Below are 15830 nucleotides of genomic sequence, written 5' to 3' on the forward strand. Positions count from 1 at the left end.
AAAAAAGGGTCCAGGCAAATAGGTGTGAAAAACCTCAGCTTGAGACCCTGGAGAGCCGCTGCCAGTCTGAGAAGACAATACTGACTTTGATGGACCAAAGGTCTGATTCAGTATAAGGCAGCTTCATATGTTCATGAGTGTGAAGCACAGAGACCACGAAGAAGATAAACAGGTTTCCTAACTGTAACTGATGATCTTCGAGTGGTCATCTGTGCGTTCACACTCCTTCCCCTCTGCTGCTGGTCATGGTATGCTAGATAGGTGGCAGCGGGAAGGAACTGGCGGGATATTCGCACCCACTGGGTGAGCATGTACACTGGGGCTGTCGCTCATGCCCACTGGGGTCGGGCTGTGAAAAATCCCGGACTTTGGAGTTACCGATCAGGGATCGGCGCTGGCACTTCATCCCATGAGTGTGAAGGCACAGATGACCACTCGAAGATCATGAGTTACAGGTGGGAAACCTGTTTTTGTCAGTTATCAGAGACTGTTAAATAAACAGAATATTACAAGAGTACTAATGTTGCAAGCATGTTTTAAGTTTTGATTTTTTTTTTAAATTGTGTTTGTGACCTTTATAAAGTTTACTTCACTTCCTGGTATTACATTTTATGACATGCATGGTCCAGCCGGACAAGGTCTCATTTATGCCAGATCCGGCCCTCATAACAAATGAGTTTGACACCCCTGTTTTAGCCACTCCACTGTCCTGGCTCTAAGTGAGCAGTTCTCTCTTAACAGCCTCTCTCTCTCCATTGACCTGAGCCACTTTGGAGACAATTGCCTGGACACCTGCGGATAAATATAATAAAATGTTGGTTTGCGGAACTATCTTTTCTGAATGGCTTAATTTCACTACAAAGTAACTTTTGAACCAAAGTTCGGTTTAATCATTTTGCATTCAAGCCTAGAGCTAATTATAAATATTTTACGCTTAATATGAGGATCAGAAATTCCGATGGGATTTATGACTCACTGTATTTTCCTGGCCTCCTCTGATTGAACTTCCTTTTGATGTAGACCTTTCCCATGTTTGTGCTCCAGCTCTACTGGTTGCGGCAAGGATGCATGATTTCCGGCGCACTGTTAAAGAAGTCATCCGGGTGGTGAAAGTTGGCGAGTCTACGTTAAGGAAAAGGTAGGTCACATTGCAGGTCTCTCTCTCTCTCTCTCTCTATTGCCTGCACCCCCGCTTATGATTCAGAGCGATACAGAGGCTTGGCATTTGCTGCTGTGATAATGATTCTTTCCTTTTTCTAGAAAGGAATCATTTGCAAGTAAGGTCATGGCAGGTTTTTTTTTACATAAGACGCTGCTGCAGCTGCATGACCGTGGGCGTGAATGATGGTGTATGTCAGGGCTGTGAGTAGTTCTGCGCAGTTCTAGAATTAAGGAAAGGCTGAGTCTCATAGCACCTTAAAGTCCACCAGAAGATCAACAAAGTAAGCTTTTTCTCACAAAACCGTCATCTCCTCCTCCTCCTCTTCTACTCTTCTCTACCCTCCTCTACTCCTTTCTTTTTCTCCTCCTCCTCCTCCTCCTCCTCCACTCTTCTCCTTCTCCTCCACTCTTCTTCTTCCTCTCCCCCCTCTCCTCTTCTTCTTCATCTTCTCCCCCTCCTTCTCCTCCTCCTCTGCTTTGAGTTGCAGCTGATTTACGGTGATCCCACAGGGTTTTCAAGGCAAGAGACCTTCAGAGGTGGTTTGCTCTTGCCTGCCTCTGTGTAGCAATCCTGGACTTCCTTGGTGATCTCACATCTAAGTACCAACGAAGGCTGATCCTGCTTAGCTTCTGACGTTCGAGGAGATCAGGCTAACCGTGGCCATTCAGTTTTTCAAAGCTAGAGGTGTTCAGAGGTGGTTTGCCATTGGCTGCTTCTGCGTAGCAACCCTGGACTTCCTTAGTGGTCTCCCATGCAGGTGCTAACTAGGGCAGACCCTGCTTAACTTCCATGATCTCACCAAATCGGGCTAGCCTGGCCTCTCCAAGCCAGGGCCATTAAACCCTTATACCCCAGGAAATTTTGTTGGCCTTTAAGAGGCTACTGGGCTGGAATTCTGTCCTGCTGCTACAGACAGGCTTACGCGCCTGAAACCAGAAGTGGAAAGTTTATTCTGTTCATTAATTATCTGCCGTTCTTACCGATTCTCAAGACAGACTTTGGAGTTATCAAAAACACCGCACTAAACACCGGCATAACACATGCAATAAAACTGGATTATGCAATTCAGAGAACAGTGAAATGAAGGCCATTGTAGTGCTTATGTTGCTGTATGAGTGGGAGGGGGGGGGAAAGAGAGAGAGGAAGTTATGCAAAATAAGTTCTGAGTCAGCAAGTTCTGCAGCCCAGAGCCTCCAGTGGTTGGGTGTGGTGCTAAATTTGGAAACAAGAGCCTCTAAGGCCTCGGGGAGAAAAGGTGCTGTTTGGTTGAGTTTGCAAGGTCAGAGTGTCAGGCTCCGCTAATCCGAAAGATTCATGCTCCTTCCGGGTTGCAGGAGCTAGTGGTGCACACCCACGTTACCTTCTGTGCTTGCGGGAAATTGTTGGCCAAGGCCCTGCCAAGTAATTGAGTTGACCGAGATCCAGGCTGTGGCTATCCTGCTCCCGAACAATCTGGGTTTAAGCTTTGGTGTTTCTGATAGTGTATTCTGTTTTCTGGGGTTTTCTCCCCCTCTCCCCAATCGCCTGTCCCTGGAGAAGATGGCTTTATTCTTTGAAATCCCAGAACAGGGGTGGTCAAACATGTTTCACCACGACTTAAGAGCCACATAGAATAAACATCAAATGTTTGAGAGCAGGGAGGGAGGAAGGAAAACAAATGGGGGGAGGGAGGAGGTGGAGATGGAAAGAAAGCAACTTTAAATGCATATAAAAAGTGATTTAAAGAGACAAATGCCTTCTCCAAGTTGGCTGACAGGGCGGCATATTGTGTGGCTCTTGAAGACGCACTGCCCCATTGGTCGACTTGGAGAACGCATTTAAATCACTTCTCCAAACCAAGCCAGGTGGCAGCTTGGGGAATGCATTTAAAGTTAAAGTTGCTTTCTTTCCACCTCTCTCCCCTATCTATTTTCCTTCCTTCCTGTCTCGCAGCTCTCAAACATCTGATGTTTATTCTATGTGGCTCTTACATTAGGCAAGTTTGGCCACCCCTGGTCTTTAAGATGCTCCCGGATTTGGATCTTGCTTTTCAACTTCAGAATAACACGACTGTCCTCTGGAACTACCTTTAAGCCTAAACCCTTGAAATGTGTTCCGTTTTTGATGTGAACCAGAAGTCAGGTGTGGAAGTGTTCGCTTTGCGAAGTAGTTTTGTTGATGGGTTCAAGAAGTTCAGATGTCTTGTGAAAAAGATTTCCCTGGCAACTTCCTTCAGGTTTTTTGCCGGAGACATTATTCTGTTTGATTGTCAAACCGAAATGGTTTTCTATTGTGTTACCAAATCGAAACAGACAGTTGAAGCTAGCGAAGGCTTTTATGCCCGTTTGCTGTCGTCATTGGCTAGAAGTCCCAAAATTAATATGAACAGGCTGTGCGCTGGAGTGCTAAGGATGTCTTTCCATCCTCTTTTCTCCAAGATAACGTTCAAGAAAAATAAATGTTTTCAAAATTGGGGGGGGGTTGGTGAATTTTTCTATTGCTGGTAAGGCCACCATCTCTGGGTTTGGAAATACCTGGAGATTTGGGGGTGGAGCCTGGGGAGGGCGGGGTTTGGGGAGGGGAAGGACCTCATTGGAGTACAGTGTCACTCTCCAGAGCGGCCATTTTCTCCAGGGGGAACGGACCTCTGTCATCTGCAGACCAGTTTTAAAAATGGGAACTCTCCAGACCCCACTCTTGCTAAGAATTCTGAAGCTTTGCTCTCTTGAAAAATGTATAACAGCAGGGCTTTTTTTTTTGAGCAGGAATGCACAGGAACGCAGTTCCGGCTGGCTTTGTGACAGGGGTGTGTGGCCTAATATGTAAATAGCTTCCTGCTGGGCTTTTACTACAAAAAAACCCTGTGTGAAGCAATGGTGACATCAGGGGGTGTGGCCTAATATGCAAATGAGTTCCTGCTGGACTTTTTGTACCAAAAAAAGCCCTGTATAATGGTATGAAGCTCTTAAGTAGCCCCCCCCCCCAGGGTACTCAGTCTTTCACCAGTCACGGACTAGCGGGCGGAGGGGAGGAGTGGCCCTATTCATATGGGAGGCTTACTCTTTCTGGGCTCTCCTGACTCCAGAGATTGGCGGCATTGAATGTGCAGGTCTGAAGTGGGATGCTGGAGAGGGTTTGGCGATCTGGCTGATGTACCGACCGCCTAACGCACCAGCCAGCGCCTTATCGTCCGTGATGGAGGCTGCAGCAGGCTGGGCATTGGAACACCCAAGGCTCTTAATCCTGGGTGATTTCAATGTCTACGCCGATGACGCGAACTCCAATCAGACGACGGACCTAGTGTCATCCATGGCTACGCTAGGACTCTCTCAATTTGCAACAACACCCACACATCAGGCCGGGCACATGCTGGACTTGATCTTTGCGTCGGGGTTACAGTGGCCCAAATTACTGCTGATGCAGTGCCATGGTCGGACCACTATGTCCTGAAGGCCCGCATGGATGTGCCACCCCAAACTCGTTTAGGCGGCGAGCGTATTTTAGCTCGCCCGTGGAACCTAATGGATCCAATAACGTTCCAGAAGGCACTGCGGGATTCCTGGCCCCCTGGCGATTCTCTCGATGACCTGGTTGAGTCTTGGCAAAATGGGCTCACCATGGCCGTTGATGAGATCACTCCCTGGCGCCCTCTGCGCCCTCGTTCAAAGATGGCGCCGTAGTATAACACGGAACTGCGATTGATGAAACAAAGGCGTACTCGTGACGAAGCGGTGTATTCGTGATGAAGCGACCAGAACATCTTATAGAGAGTATATGAGATCATATGAGATGGCAGCCAAAGCCACAAAGAAAGCTTACTTTGCGGCCAAGATTGCATCTGTGAATTCACTCCCAGCTCAATTATTTAATATTATTCGGATCCTTACAACTCTGCCACAAGGCAGACCAAACCGTAGGGAATTGGACATTGGCTGTGAGGCTTTTGCAACTTTCTTCGCAGATAAAGTCTCATCGCTCCGCCGCGACCTCCCTGCCACAATTGAAACAGTATGCGAGCTCGAGGCTCCATGCCTGTTTTCCAGATCGGCTTTAGACATTTTTACAACACTCAGCTTCGAGGAAGTTGACAGAATCCTCTCCACTGTGTGCCCAACAACATGTCATCTGGACCTTTGCCCATCCTGGCTGATTAAAGCATGCCGGATGGAGGTTCGATAACCTATACGGGATATTGTAAATAGATCCCTCTCTGATGGGCTTTTCCCAAGGCCCCTCAAAGAGGCAGTAGCCCATCCCCTCTTAAAAAAACCAACATCAGACCCAGCCGAATTGGCACACTATCGGCCGGTCTCAAATTTACCCTTTTTGGGTAAAATCATTGAGAGGGCAGTAATGCTGCAGTTACAGAGCTTTCTGGAGGATGCTTCCATCTTAGACCCACACTAGTCCGGCTTTCGCCCAGGTCATGGTCGCCCTGGTAGACGATCTTCAGCGGCATCTGGATCGAGGCAGGCTGGCAGTGCTGATATTGTTGGACCTGTCGGTGGTGTTCAACACGGTCGACCATCAGTTGCTGGTTCACCGCCTTGCCGACGCAGGGATTCAGGAGTTGGCCTTGCAATGGCTCTCCTCTTTTCTCCTTGGTCGGGGACAAAGGGTGGCGATCGGGGGACAATTGTCCCAGAGACAGCAACTTAATTGTGGGGTGCCTCAGGGGGCAGTGCTCTCCCCAATGTTGTTCAATATCTATATGCGCCCCCTTGCAAAGATTGTCCGGAGATTTGGGCTGGGTTGCCATCAGTACGCTGATGACACCCAGCTCTATCTGCTGATGGATGGCCGGCCTCTGCCCCAGAAAATCTAGTCCTGGCGCTGCAAGCCGTGGCAGGGTGGCTCAGGCTGAGTCTTCTGAAGCTAAATCCAATGAAGACAGAGGTCCTTTGTCTGAGTCGTGGTGGTCTGGGAAGAGAAATCCCTTTACCAGCTTTTGATGGGGCACCACTGATATCGGCGCCCAAAGTCAGAAGCTTGGGGGTGCTGCTGGAGCCCACATTAGCAATGGAGGCCCAGATAGCAGCCACTGTGAAATCCGCGTTTTTCCACCTTAGGTGGGCACGACAGTTGGTCCCCTTCCTAGAGCACAGCGACTTAGCAACTGTGATCCATGCAACGGTCACCTCGAGACTAGACTACTGTAATGCCCTCTACATGGGGCTGCCCGTGTCTCGGATCCGGAAACTGCAGTTGGTGCAGAACGCAGCAATCAGGATGTTATTGGGTCTCTCTATACGGGAGCACATACAGCCAAGGCTGCAGGAACTGCACTGGCTGCCAATAGTATTCCGGATTTGCTACAAGGTGCTGGTTATCACCTTTAAAGCCCTATATGGCTGAGGACCTGCCTACCTTAGGGACCGTCTTTCCCCACATGTTCCCCAGGGGGTACTTAGATCTGGATTACAGAACTTATTGTCAATCCCTGGGCCGAGGGAGGCAAGACTGAAGGCTACCAGAGAAAGAACCTTCTCAATTGCGGCCTCCCTCTGGTGGAACCAACTTCCAGAAGAAGGAAGGACCTTGCAGGACCTTGCTCGGTTCCACAAGGCCTGTAAAACAGCTCTATTTCGACTTGCCTTTAGTTGAATTACAGTATGATGCCCAGCATTGCTGAATTTAATGGAATCAATGCTAGCGCCCAAGTTGCTTTAAATCATTTTAAATTGTTTTAACATTATTTAATCGGTACTGATTATTGTTAAAATTTTAATTGTTACTTACTGTTTTATTGCGTTAGTTGACTGTCGTTAGCCACCCTGAGCCTGATTTGGCGGGGAGGGCGGGATATAAATGCTAGGAATAAATAAATAAAAGCTCTTATGTGAAACGGGGGATCAAGTACAACCCTGTCGCGTTTTGTATGTGCCCTGCTGCATGGGGTTGTTCCATCAAGCATTTGTGAAGACGTTTTGAAGCGCTGGACTCCTCTGAAGAACTTACTTCTGCCATAACCTGGGCTTTACCATTGGATTTATTGATGTTGATTCATCTTTTGTGAGACTTTGGCGTGGGTGTGGCTGTTGTTCTTTTTTTGTGATTAGTTATATTACAGAGCCCCGTGGGGCAGAGTGTTAAAGCTGCAGTACTGCAGTCCTAAGCTCTGCTCACGACCTGAGTTCAATCCCAGCGGAAGCTGGGTTCAGGTAGCCGGCTCAAGGTTGACTCAGCCTTCCATCCTTCCAAGATCGGTAAAACGAGTACCCAGCTTGCTGGGGAGGGGGGGAAGTGTAGATGACTGGGGAAGGCAATGGCAAACCACCCCGTTAAAAGTCTGCCGTGAAAACAACGTCACCCCAGAGTCGGAAGCAACTGGTTGCTTGCACAGGGGACCTTTCCTTTTCCTCACTTTATATTGATATATTGTTCTTTGTTTATAAAGCATGAATAAGTTTTGTATTTATTTTGAGGCTGGTTTTTCGTGGAGGCTCTGATCTTTTTCCTGCCCCACCAGAAGGTTGGCAACCCTAATTGCTAATATCTCTCCCCCCCCCCCCCCCGAGAACACTGGATTTTCCCCTCTTCTTTTGTTAAAATATTAATGGTTGCTCTGGGATCCGCTTGGGAGTGATTGCTCTTTCAGAATGTTGTTTTTCATTTGTGAAAAAAAAAAACCCCAAGCGGTACAGGTTTCCATTTGAGATTACTCGGTACTCTCTAATAGAGGCAGATAAATTATTCTGCTTGATTCAGTCGGCTGAAAATCCTCCATAGTTAGGCTGATGGTAGAGTTGATGGTTAACCATCTGCTGTTTAATTAATAAATTACTGTTAGATTTAAATGTATTTGCACATTTGCAGAGCCTCAATATTGAAGATACTGATACGGAAGGAACGGTGAAATATCTTCGCGGTTTGCATCAACGAAAACTGCTAATCCAGTGCTTGAAGAGAAGGCCATCTCTTACGTTTTGTGTTTCACAATAAAAATACTATAGTGAAAGCCAGTTTGGTGTAGCGGTTAAGTGTGCGGACTCTTATCTGGGAGAACCGGGCTTGATTCCCCACTCCTCCACTTGCACCTGCTGGAATGGCCTTGGGTCAGCCATAGCTCTCGCAAAGCTGTCCTTGAAAGGGCAGCTTCTGGGAGACCTCTCTCAGCCCCACCCACCTCACAGGGTGTCTGTTGCGGGGGAGAAAGATAAAGGAGATTGTGAGCCACTCTGAGATTCAAAGTGGAGGGCAAGATATAAATCCAATATCATCTTATTCTTTGGTGCTGCCAAGTCGCCGCCAATTTATGGAGACTCTGTAAGAGTTTTAAGGCATTGAGCAGAGGGTTGGACTAGATGGCCTGTGTGGCCCCTTCCAACTCTATGCTTCTCTAAGAGACCAAGATTGACGTGATTTGCCATTGCCTGCCTCTTTGAAGCAACCCTGGATTTCCTTGGCCATCTCTCATGCAAATACTGGCCAGAGCTGACCCCGTTTGGCTCCTGAGATCTGATGAAATCGGGACTATTTTGGGCTCTCCAAGTCAAGGCATAGTGGAAATAGCTTCTCAAAATAGATAAATGTGCCTTTAACTCTAAACTCCTTCCTTTACAATTTACAGTTCTCAGGTGCGTCGTTTCAAAAGCCACTGTGCTAGTTGATCAGTCTTTGAGCAGCGCCCCAGTTTAAGTGGATTTAAAGCTTGGGACCCTCCAGAAGAAGAAGAAGAAGAAGAAGAACAAATTGGATTTATATTCCACCCTCCACTCTGAATCTCAGAGTCTCAGAATGGCTCACAATCTCCTTTATCTTCCTCCCCCACAACAGACACCCTGTGAGATAGATGATGATATTGGATTTATATCCCGTCCTCCACTCTGAATCTCAGAATGGCTCACAATCTCCTTTATCTTCCTCCCCCACAACAGACACCCTGTGGGGCTGAGAGAGCTCTCCCAGAAGCTTCCCTTTCAAGGACAGCTCTGCGAGAGCTGTGGCTGACCCAAGGTCAGAAACTACCAACTGAATAGGCCTTCTCTCACACAGAGAGCTAGTTCTGAAGACAGAGGCTGAGTATACGTGTTTTTTAACAAGTATGTGAAATGTGCTTATTAATTCAGCCAAACTTCTCCTTAATGACAATTCAAGAATCTAAATTTCATTCCCCCCTGAAAAGAAAGAAGGGGGGGGGGAGATCATGAGCTCAGGGAGGCGTACTCAAAACGTTTGTTTTTTTTTAAATACGCTTGCGATAAATGCGATATAATGTGAGGGTTATTTGAGAACCATCAATCATGTTTTATGGATTTGTGATAAATACAGTTGTAATTATAGCTCCCTGAAAATAATTCAGCTGTCACGTTTACCTTGTCAAAGTAAATAACGCTGTCAATTTAGTTGATGTGCATGACCTGGGTAAACATTTCAAAGCATGAATTTTGCAGTTTATGCTCCTTCATGTTTTTTTTTTTTTAAACAACTGCTTGATGGAATGTGCCTCCATGACAATTCAGTGCACTTGCTATCAACTCAAATAGAAGTAAGGCTGCGTGCGCCGCTAATCTAGCCGGATCATTTGGAAATCTTGTAAAGTAGCTGTTTAGTGAGCCAGCTTGGTGTAGTGTTAAGTGCGCAGATTCCCCACTCCTCTACTTGCACCTGCTGAAATGGCCTTGGGTCAGCCATTGCTCTCACAGAGGTTGTCCTTGAAAGGGCAGCTGCTGTGCGAGCCCTCTCAGCCCCACCCACCTCACAGGGTGTGTGTTGGGGGTGGGGAGGTAGAGGAGATTGTGACTGCTCTGAGATTCAGCGTACAGGGCGGGATATAAATCCAATATCATCATCATCATCCAAGAACCTTTGCTGGATTACGCCAAAGATCCATCCAGTTCCATCTCCAGAGCAGCCAGCCAGTTACCCTAAGAAGGTTTTCAAGTCAACATTTGCCCCCCCCCCCCCGTTCCCCTGCAACTGATGATTAGAGGTATATTGCCTCTGAACTTGGAGGTTCTGTTGAACTTATAGCTCATGGCCAGTGAGCAACCTGTCCTCCATAAATTGATATCCAGGAAGAGTGTGGAGACAGAATCATAGAGTTGGAAGGGATCTCCAGGGTCATCTAGACCAGGGGAGTCAAACATGTGGCCCAGGGGCTGAATCAACTGGCTGTCATTTGTTTCCCGAGCAACTGGCTGTCATCTGCTTCCTTCTCCCTCTCTCTTGCTTCCTTCTGCATAACAGCTTGCTTTGCAAGGTTTGCTCAATCGCATAGCAGCTACAGAGCAAAACCTCTGTTTGCTCCATTGGCTGAGGCTCCTCCCTTGGGGAGGAAGGGGGGGGAGAGCTTGCTTTGTCAGGCTCTCTCAGTTGCACAGCAGAGCTACTGACCCAAGCCTCTCTTCCTTCTATTGGCTGAGGCTCTCCCCCAGTCCGCAGGGGAAGGAAGGAAAGAGCCAGAGCTTCCTTTGCCCAGTTCCCTGGATCCCATGGGAGAAATACAAAGAAAGCACCTTTAAGACCAACAAGTGCTAATGCTTTAAGCATGTTTTATTTTAAGTTTTTTTTTTCATTGAGTTTGTGTCCTTTAAAAAGTTTATATCGCTACTACCTGGCATTGCATTTTATGACACACATGGCCTGGCCTGACAAGGTCTCATTTATGTCTGATCTGGCCCTCATAACAAATGAGTTTGACACCCCTGATTTAGTAGTTTCTTCTTGGAGCAAAGCGAGCAAGGACCCAGAAAAAGGTCTGTGTTGAGATTCTCAGCCCCTCTCAGTGTTGACCCTTGGGGCACAGCATCGTCCTGAATTATAGTGCTACGAAAATCAGGATGGGTTGGCATCTGTATCTGGTGCTTCGGGGGACTCAGGCTACTGCTTACGGTTGCCATTGTAACTTGAGCTCATTTATTACTTGTTTTTGGTGTACTAACTTTACATCCCAGCTGTCATGCAAGGCGGCTCAAGAGACACTGATCGTGCCATCTTTGAATTGAAAAGACACCCAAGGAAGGGGAGGGAGCCAGAACGAAGTGGGCATTTAGATCCCAGGGCTGGGTTCCAGTGGCTTGCAGGGCTCTGTGCTTACTGGCAGAGCTAGAATAAATTATGCAAAATAAGAGACATTATGAAAATTAAGCTTGCATAATTTAAGCAAAATTTGAATCCTGTTTCCTTCCCCCTCCATTCTCTGTGGACCTCTTCGCTCTAGCTAATATCTCCTGTTAAACAGAGAACTCTGGTCTTAAGGAAATAGGTCTATCATAGAATCATAGGGTTGGAAGAGACCTTCAGGGTCATCTAGTCCAGCGGTCCCCAACCTTTTTGGCACCAGGGACTGGTTTTGTGGGAGACAATTTTTACAGGAGCCAGGTGGGGGGGGGGGAGGGTGGCGATGGTTTCAGGATGATACAGTTGTGCACTTTATTTCTGTTACGGTAGTTTGGTGTGGTGTGGTGGTTAAGAACCAGGTTTGATTCCCCACTCCTCCGCTTGCAGCTGCTGGAATGGCCCTGGGTCAGCCATGGCTCTCGCAGAGTTGTCCTTGAAAGGGCAGCTTCTGGGGAGAGCTATGTCAGCCCCACCCACCTCACAGGGTGTCTGTTGTGGGGGAGGAAGGTAAAAGCAATTGCGAACCGCTGTGAGACTCTGAAATATGGAGTGGAGGGCAGAATACAAATCCAATGTCTTATTATTATTATTATTATTATTATTATTATTATTATTATTATTATTATTATTATTACTATATTGTAATTTATAATGAAATAATTATACAGCTCACGGGGCCCGGTTGCTAACGACTGGTCCTGGTCCACGGCCCGGGGGTTGGGGACCCCTGATCTAGTCCAACCCTCCTCTTATGGAGGAGCAGAATTCAAGTCTACTAGCACTGTGAAGACTAACACAATTTCCAGAGTTTGAGACCAGTGATGCTTTTTGAGAGCAACAGTGTTTTATTCTGGATATAAAACTTGGGTTGGTCTCAGACTTTGTTATGTAGAATGACAGTAAGTTAAGTTCCATGTTTGTTTACATAGCAACAACGAATTCCTGTAAACTACAGATCCCATCATGCATCGCCTATAGCAACAAAGGATATTTTGGAGACCGAGCAGCATTTGCCTCTTTGCAACGCATTGTGTTGGCTTCTGCAATTTGACATGGGCGTTGTATTGAAAAAGGGCAGGCGAGATGAGAGAAAGTTATATTAAGCACCGTAACGAAAACCACGACATGTTGGTGATTAGTGGATACGTGTGAGTCAAGATGGATCTCGAATCAGCTGTCAAGCAGATGGCGAACTTGGGGAATTTGGGATGCTACCCAAAGGGAAAAAAAGAATGTTTGTTATGAATGGAAGTCCAGGGCTTTATTTGGTATCTGGCTATAAATTTCATTGGAGATGCACCAGGGATGGCTTTGCTAAATTAAGTAGTTGTCCCAGCATACACATTAAAACGATTCTGAGGCTGTGTCATTGGCTGAATCGCAGCCGGTTTATTGGGCAGGGATCCAGTTTGAGCATCTTTCTCATTTTCTTCCTGCGTGTTGGTAGATCAAGCTGTCAGAATTTCCTTCTGTGGACAATGTGTCATTTTCCCATGGAATTTCCTTTGGAGCGAGTCTAATGTTTCAGCTGACAGTTTGTTCCAAAGGAGTTAAGAATGTGCTAGTGCAGGAGGCCTCGGTTCTCCTGCTTTCACACTCATTTAAGCAGTCGCCGGCATAGCTGACACTTGAGAGTTGCAACCGCAAAACCAGTTTGGAAACAGCAAGTCTTATTTTTTGCTCCCTCTTTTTCTCCTTAGATTAGTGTCAGGGCCATAGGGGAGTGTGTAAAATCCTGGTCTATGGACACTTGATTGCAATTTATGTTTGACTGCTTGGTATGGAATTGGATTGGATAAGCATCTGGAGCAGAGGTCCATCAGTGGCTATTAGCCCCAGTGTATTGTTGGAGCGCTCTGTCTGGGGCAAGTGTTGCTCTGTATTCTTGGTGCTTGGGGGTGGGGGGACGGTGGGAGGGTTTCTAGTGTCCTGGCCCCACTGGTGGACCTCCTGATGGCGCCTGGTTTTTTGGCCACTGTGTGACACAGAGTGTTGGACTGGATGGGCCATTGGCCTGATCCAACATGGCTTCTCTTATGTTCTTATGGATTGATGACTCTTTCTCTGTCCGGAATTGAAATGCAGTTGCTTTCTAAGCAGAAATCTTTGGAGTGCATTTCAAAGGCATACTTTCTCTTCCTCCCAACGCCTGGTTTGAGTCTGCTGGTGAAGCCAAAGAGCCTTTTGAAGACGGTTTTATTTAGGACTGCATTCAGGGTTGCCAGCCTCCAGGTGGCGGCTGGAGATTTCCCACTGTTGCAAGCGATCTCCAGGCGGCAGAGATCAGCTCACCTGGAGAAAATGGCCTCTTTGGAAGGCGGACTCTGTGGCATTATGCACTAATGAGGTCCCTCTGATCCCCAAACCCCGCCTTCCACAGGTTCCACCCCCCAAAAAATCTCTGAGTATTTCCCAACTGGAATCTGGCAACCCTAATTGGCATTAGTTTAGTTTCTCTTGTTTTATTGGTTGTCTTCAATTGTAATTTTAAATTGTGATTCTTAATTTTTGTGTGTGATATTGCATGTTTACATGGTAAGCTGCCTTGAGTTCTGCAAGATAGAAAAGCACCTAATGAATATTTTAAATACATTTGCACAGGCCCAGCATCTCCCTGGACTGCTGCAATTTCTCTATGGGAGCCTTGTTAGTTCATGTGTATGTTGTGCCTCCATGCTCGGATTGCCAGATCCCCCAGTGGAGGTGGGGTTCCCCCGCCGCCAGGAAAACTTACCCCTAAAAAGAGGGCGATCCAGATGACATGCAGCGACATGTCTGCATCACTGCCCATGTGACCCAGTAGTGATGTCATCACGTCAGTTGGTGCTCCGGTATTTGAGAAAAACCTCTATGACAGAAGTTAAATTTACCATAGCTTTCCCCCCTAAATACCAGAGTGTCTCCACAATGTCCCCGATGGGATGACATCACTTCCGGGTTGCTTGGGCGGTGATGTAGGCATGTCGCTGCATGTCGGCTGGCCTTCCCCCTCCCCACTCTGAGTAAGTTTCCCACATCCCCTGTGGGATTCCCTCTAAGCTGAGTTAGCGTGAGCCGGCTCACAGATTTTTCACCTCCAGCTCACCCATTTCTGTCTTAGCTCAGGAAGGATGACCCCAGAGCACACTAATTGATGCAGGAGTTCACCACTTTAATGCCAGTAACTCCCAACTTGAATGCCAGTAGCTCACAAAGTAGAATTTTTGCTCGCAAGACTCTGCAGCTTAGAGGGACCATTGCTCCCCTGCCTGGTGCCAGGAGGGACCCAGCAACCCTGCAACCCATGTGGTTCAGTCCAGTTTAAAGGAGATGGTGGATTTTGCAGAGTTGCATGAGGAAGCTCCTTTGCCTCACCAGTGTCACATTGAAATCAGGCCTCCAGCGCTTTTCTCAGATTGCAAAATGTGTGTCTTCATGAAGTGTGCAGCGTGAAAAAGGGGGAGAGACTTATATTGCAAAGACTCCTGCATTGTGTAACAAGGACTGGTCGGGGCGGTGTGTATCTGCTGTGTGCACACAAAGGATGCAACACTGACCCAATCCCAGTGATGCCTCCCCTTTGCTTTCTCCCACCTCATCGAACAGGCGCTGTTAATTTGGTTGGGGAAATGCAAAAAACTATGATGGGTGGCCAAAGCAAACCTTCCACCCCCTGAACACAGATGCCTTGTTCTAAACAGAAGTGTAGGAATGGGGTCCCCATCTCCTGTTCCTTGCTGCTGGAAAAAAAAAAAACGACTCTCAAACCTATGGTGTGACATCATTTTTGGAAGGGACATCAGGTCTCTTTAAGGATTGCTGAAGATGCTATGGATTTACCATAGAGTTTTTGGTGATTCCTAGAGAGGTGCAGCATCACTTCCAGGGTTTTCCAGTGACGTAGAGAGAGACAGAGACAGAAATCAAGACCCAAGGCCATCCAGTGAGCTTCAAGGCAGTGTGGAGATCTGAACCTGGTCCTCCAGCATGCTGTCCACTACCCAACTAGGGTTACTGGGCCAGTCCAGGAATGGGCATCTGCAACACTGTGACACCACTTCCTAGGGTTACCGGGCCAGTCCAGGAATGGGCATCTGCAACACTGTGACACCACTTCCTAGGGTTACCGGGCCGGTCCAGGAATGGGCATCTGCAACACTGTGACACCACTTCCTAGGGTTACTGGGCCAGTCCAGGAATGGGCATCTGCAACACTGTGACACCACTTCCTAGGGTTACCGGGCCAGTCCAGGAATGGGCATCTGCAACGTTGTGACACCACTTCCAGGGTTTTCCTGGAAGTGGTGTCACAGTGTTGCAGATGCCCATTCCTGGACTGGCCCGGTAACCCTAGTTGGGTAGTGGACAGAGTGTTGGAGGACCAGGTTCAGATCTCCACACTGCCTTGAAGCTCACCGGATGGCCTTGGGTCTTGATTTCTGTCTCTGTCTCTCTCTCTCTCTACCTGTCTCTCTATGTCTCTGTCTCTCTCTCTCTGTCACTCTCTCTCTGTCTCTCTCGCTCTCTCTGTCACTCTCTCTCTCTGTCTGCCTCTGTCTCTCTCTCTGTCACTCTCTGTCTCTCTCTCTGTCTGTCTCTGTCTCTCTCTGCCTCTCTCACTCTCTCTCTCTGTCTGTCTCTGTCTCTC

General features: G+C 47.5%; 1 protein-coding gene across 1 annotated transcript in view; it reads left to right on the top strand.

The window, feature by feature from the left end:
• The window catches only part of BRF1 (BRF1 RNA polymerase III transcription initiation factor subunit), a 357225-nt gene that overhangs the window by 172399 nt on the left and 168996 nt on the right, over positions 1 to 15830 (top strand). The window contains exon 7 of the mRNA XM_060261809.1: positions 1045 to 1138. Coding sequence (XP_060117792.1) covers positions 1045 to 1138 — 94 coding nt within the window. The remainder of the gene's footprint in view (positions 1 to 1044; positions 1139 to 15830) is intronic.

The sequence above is a fragment of the Heteronotia binoei genome, chromosome 21, assembly GCF_032191835.1.
Source record: "Heteronotia binoei isolate CCM8104 ecotype False Entrance Well chromosome 21, APGP_CSIRO_Hbin_v1, whole genome shotgun sequence".
Lineage (NCBI taxonomy): Eukaryota > Metazoa > Chordata > Lepidosauria > Squamata > Gekkonidae > Heteronotia > Heteronotia binoei.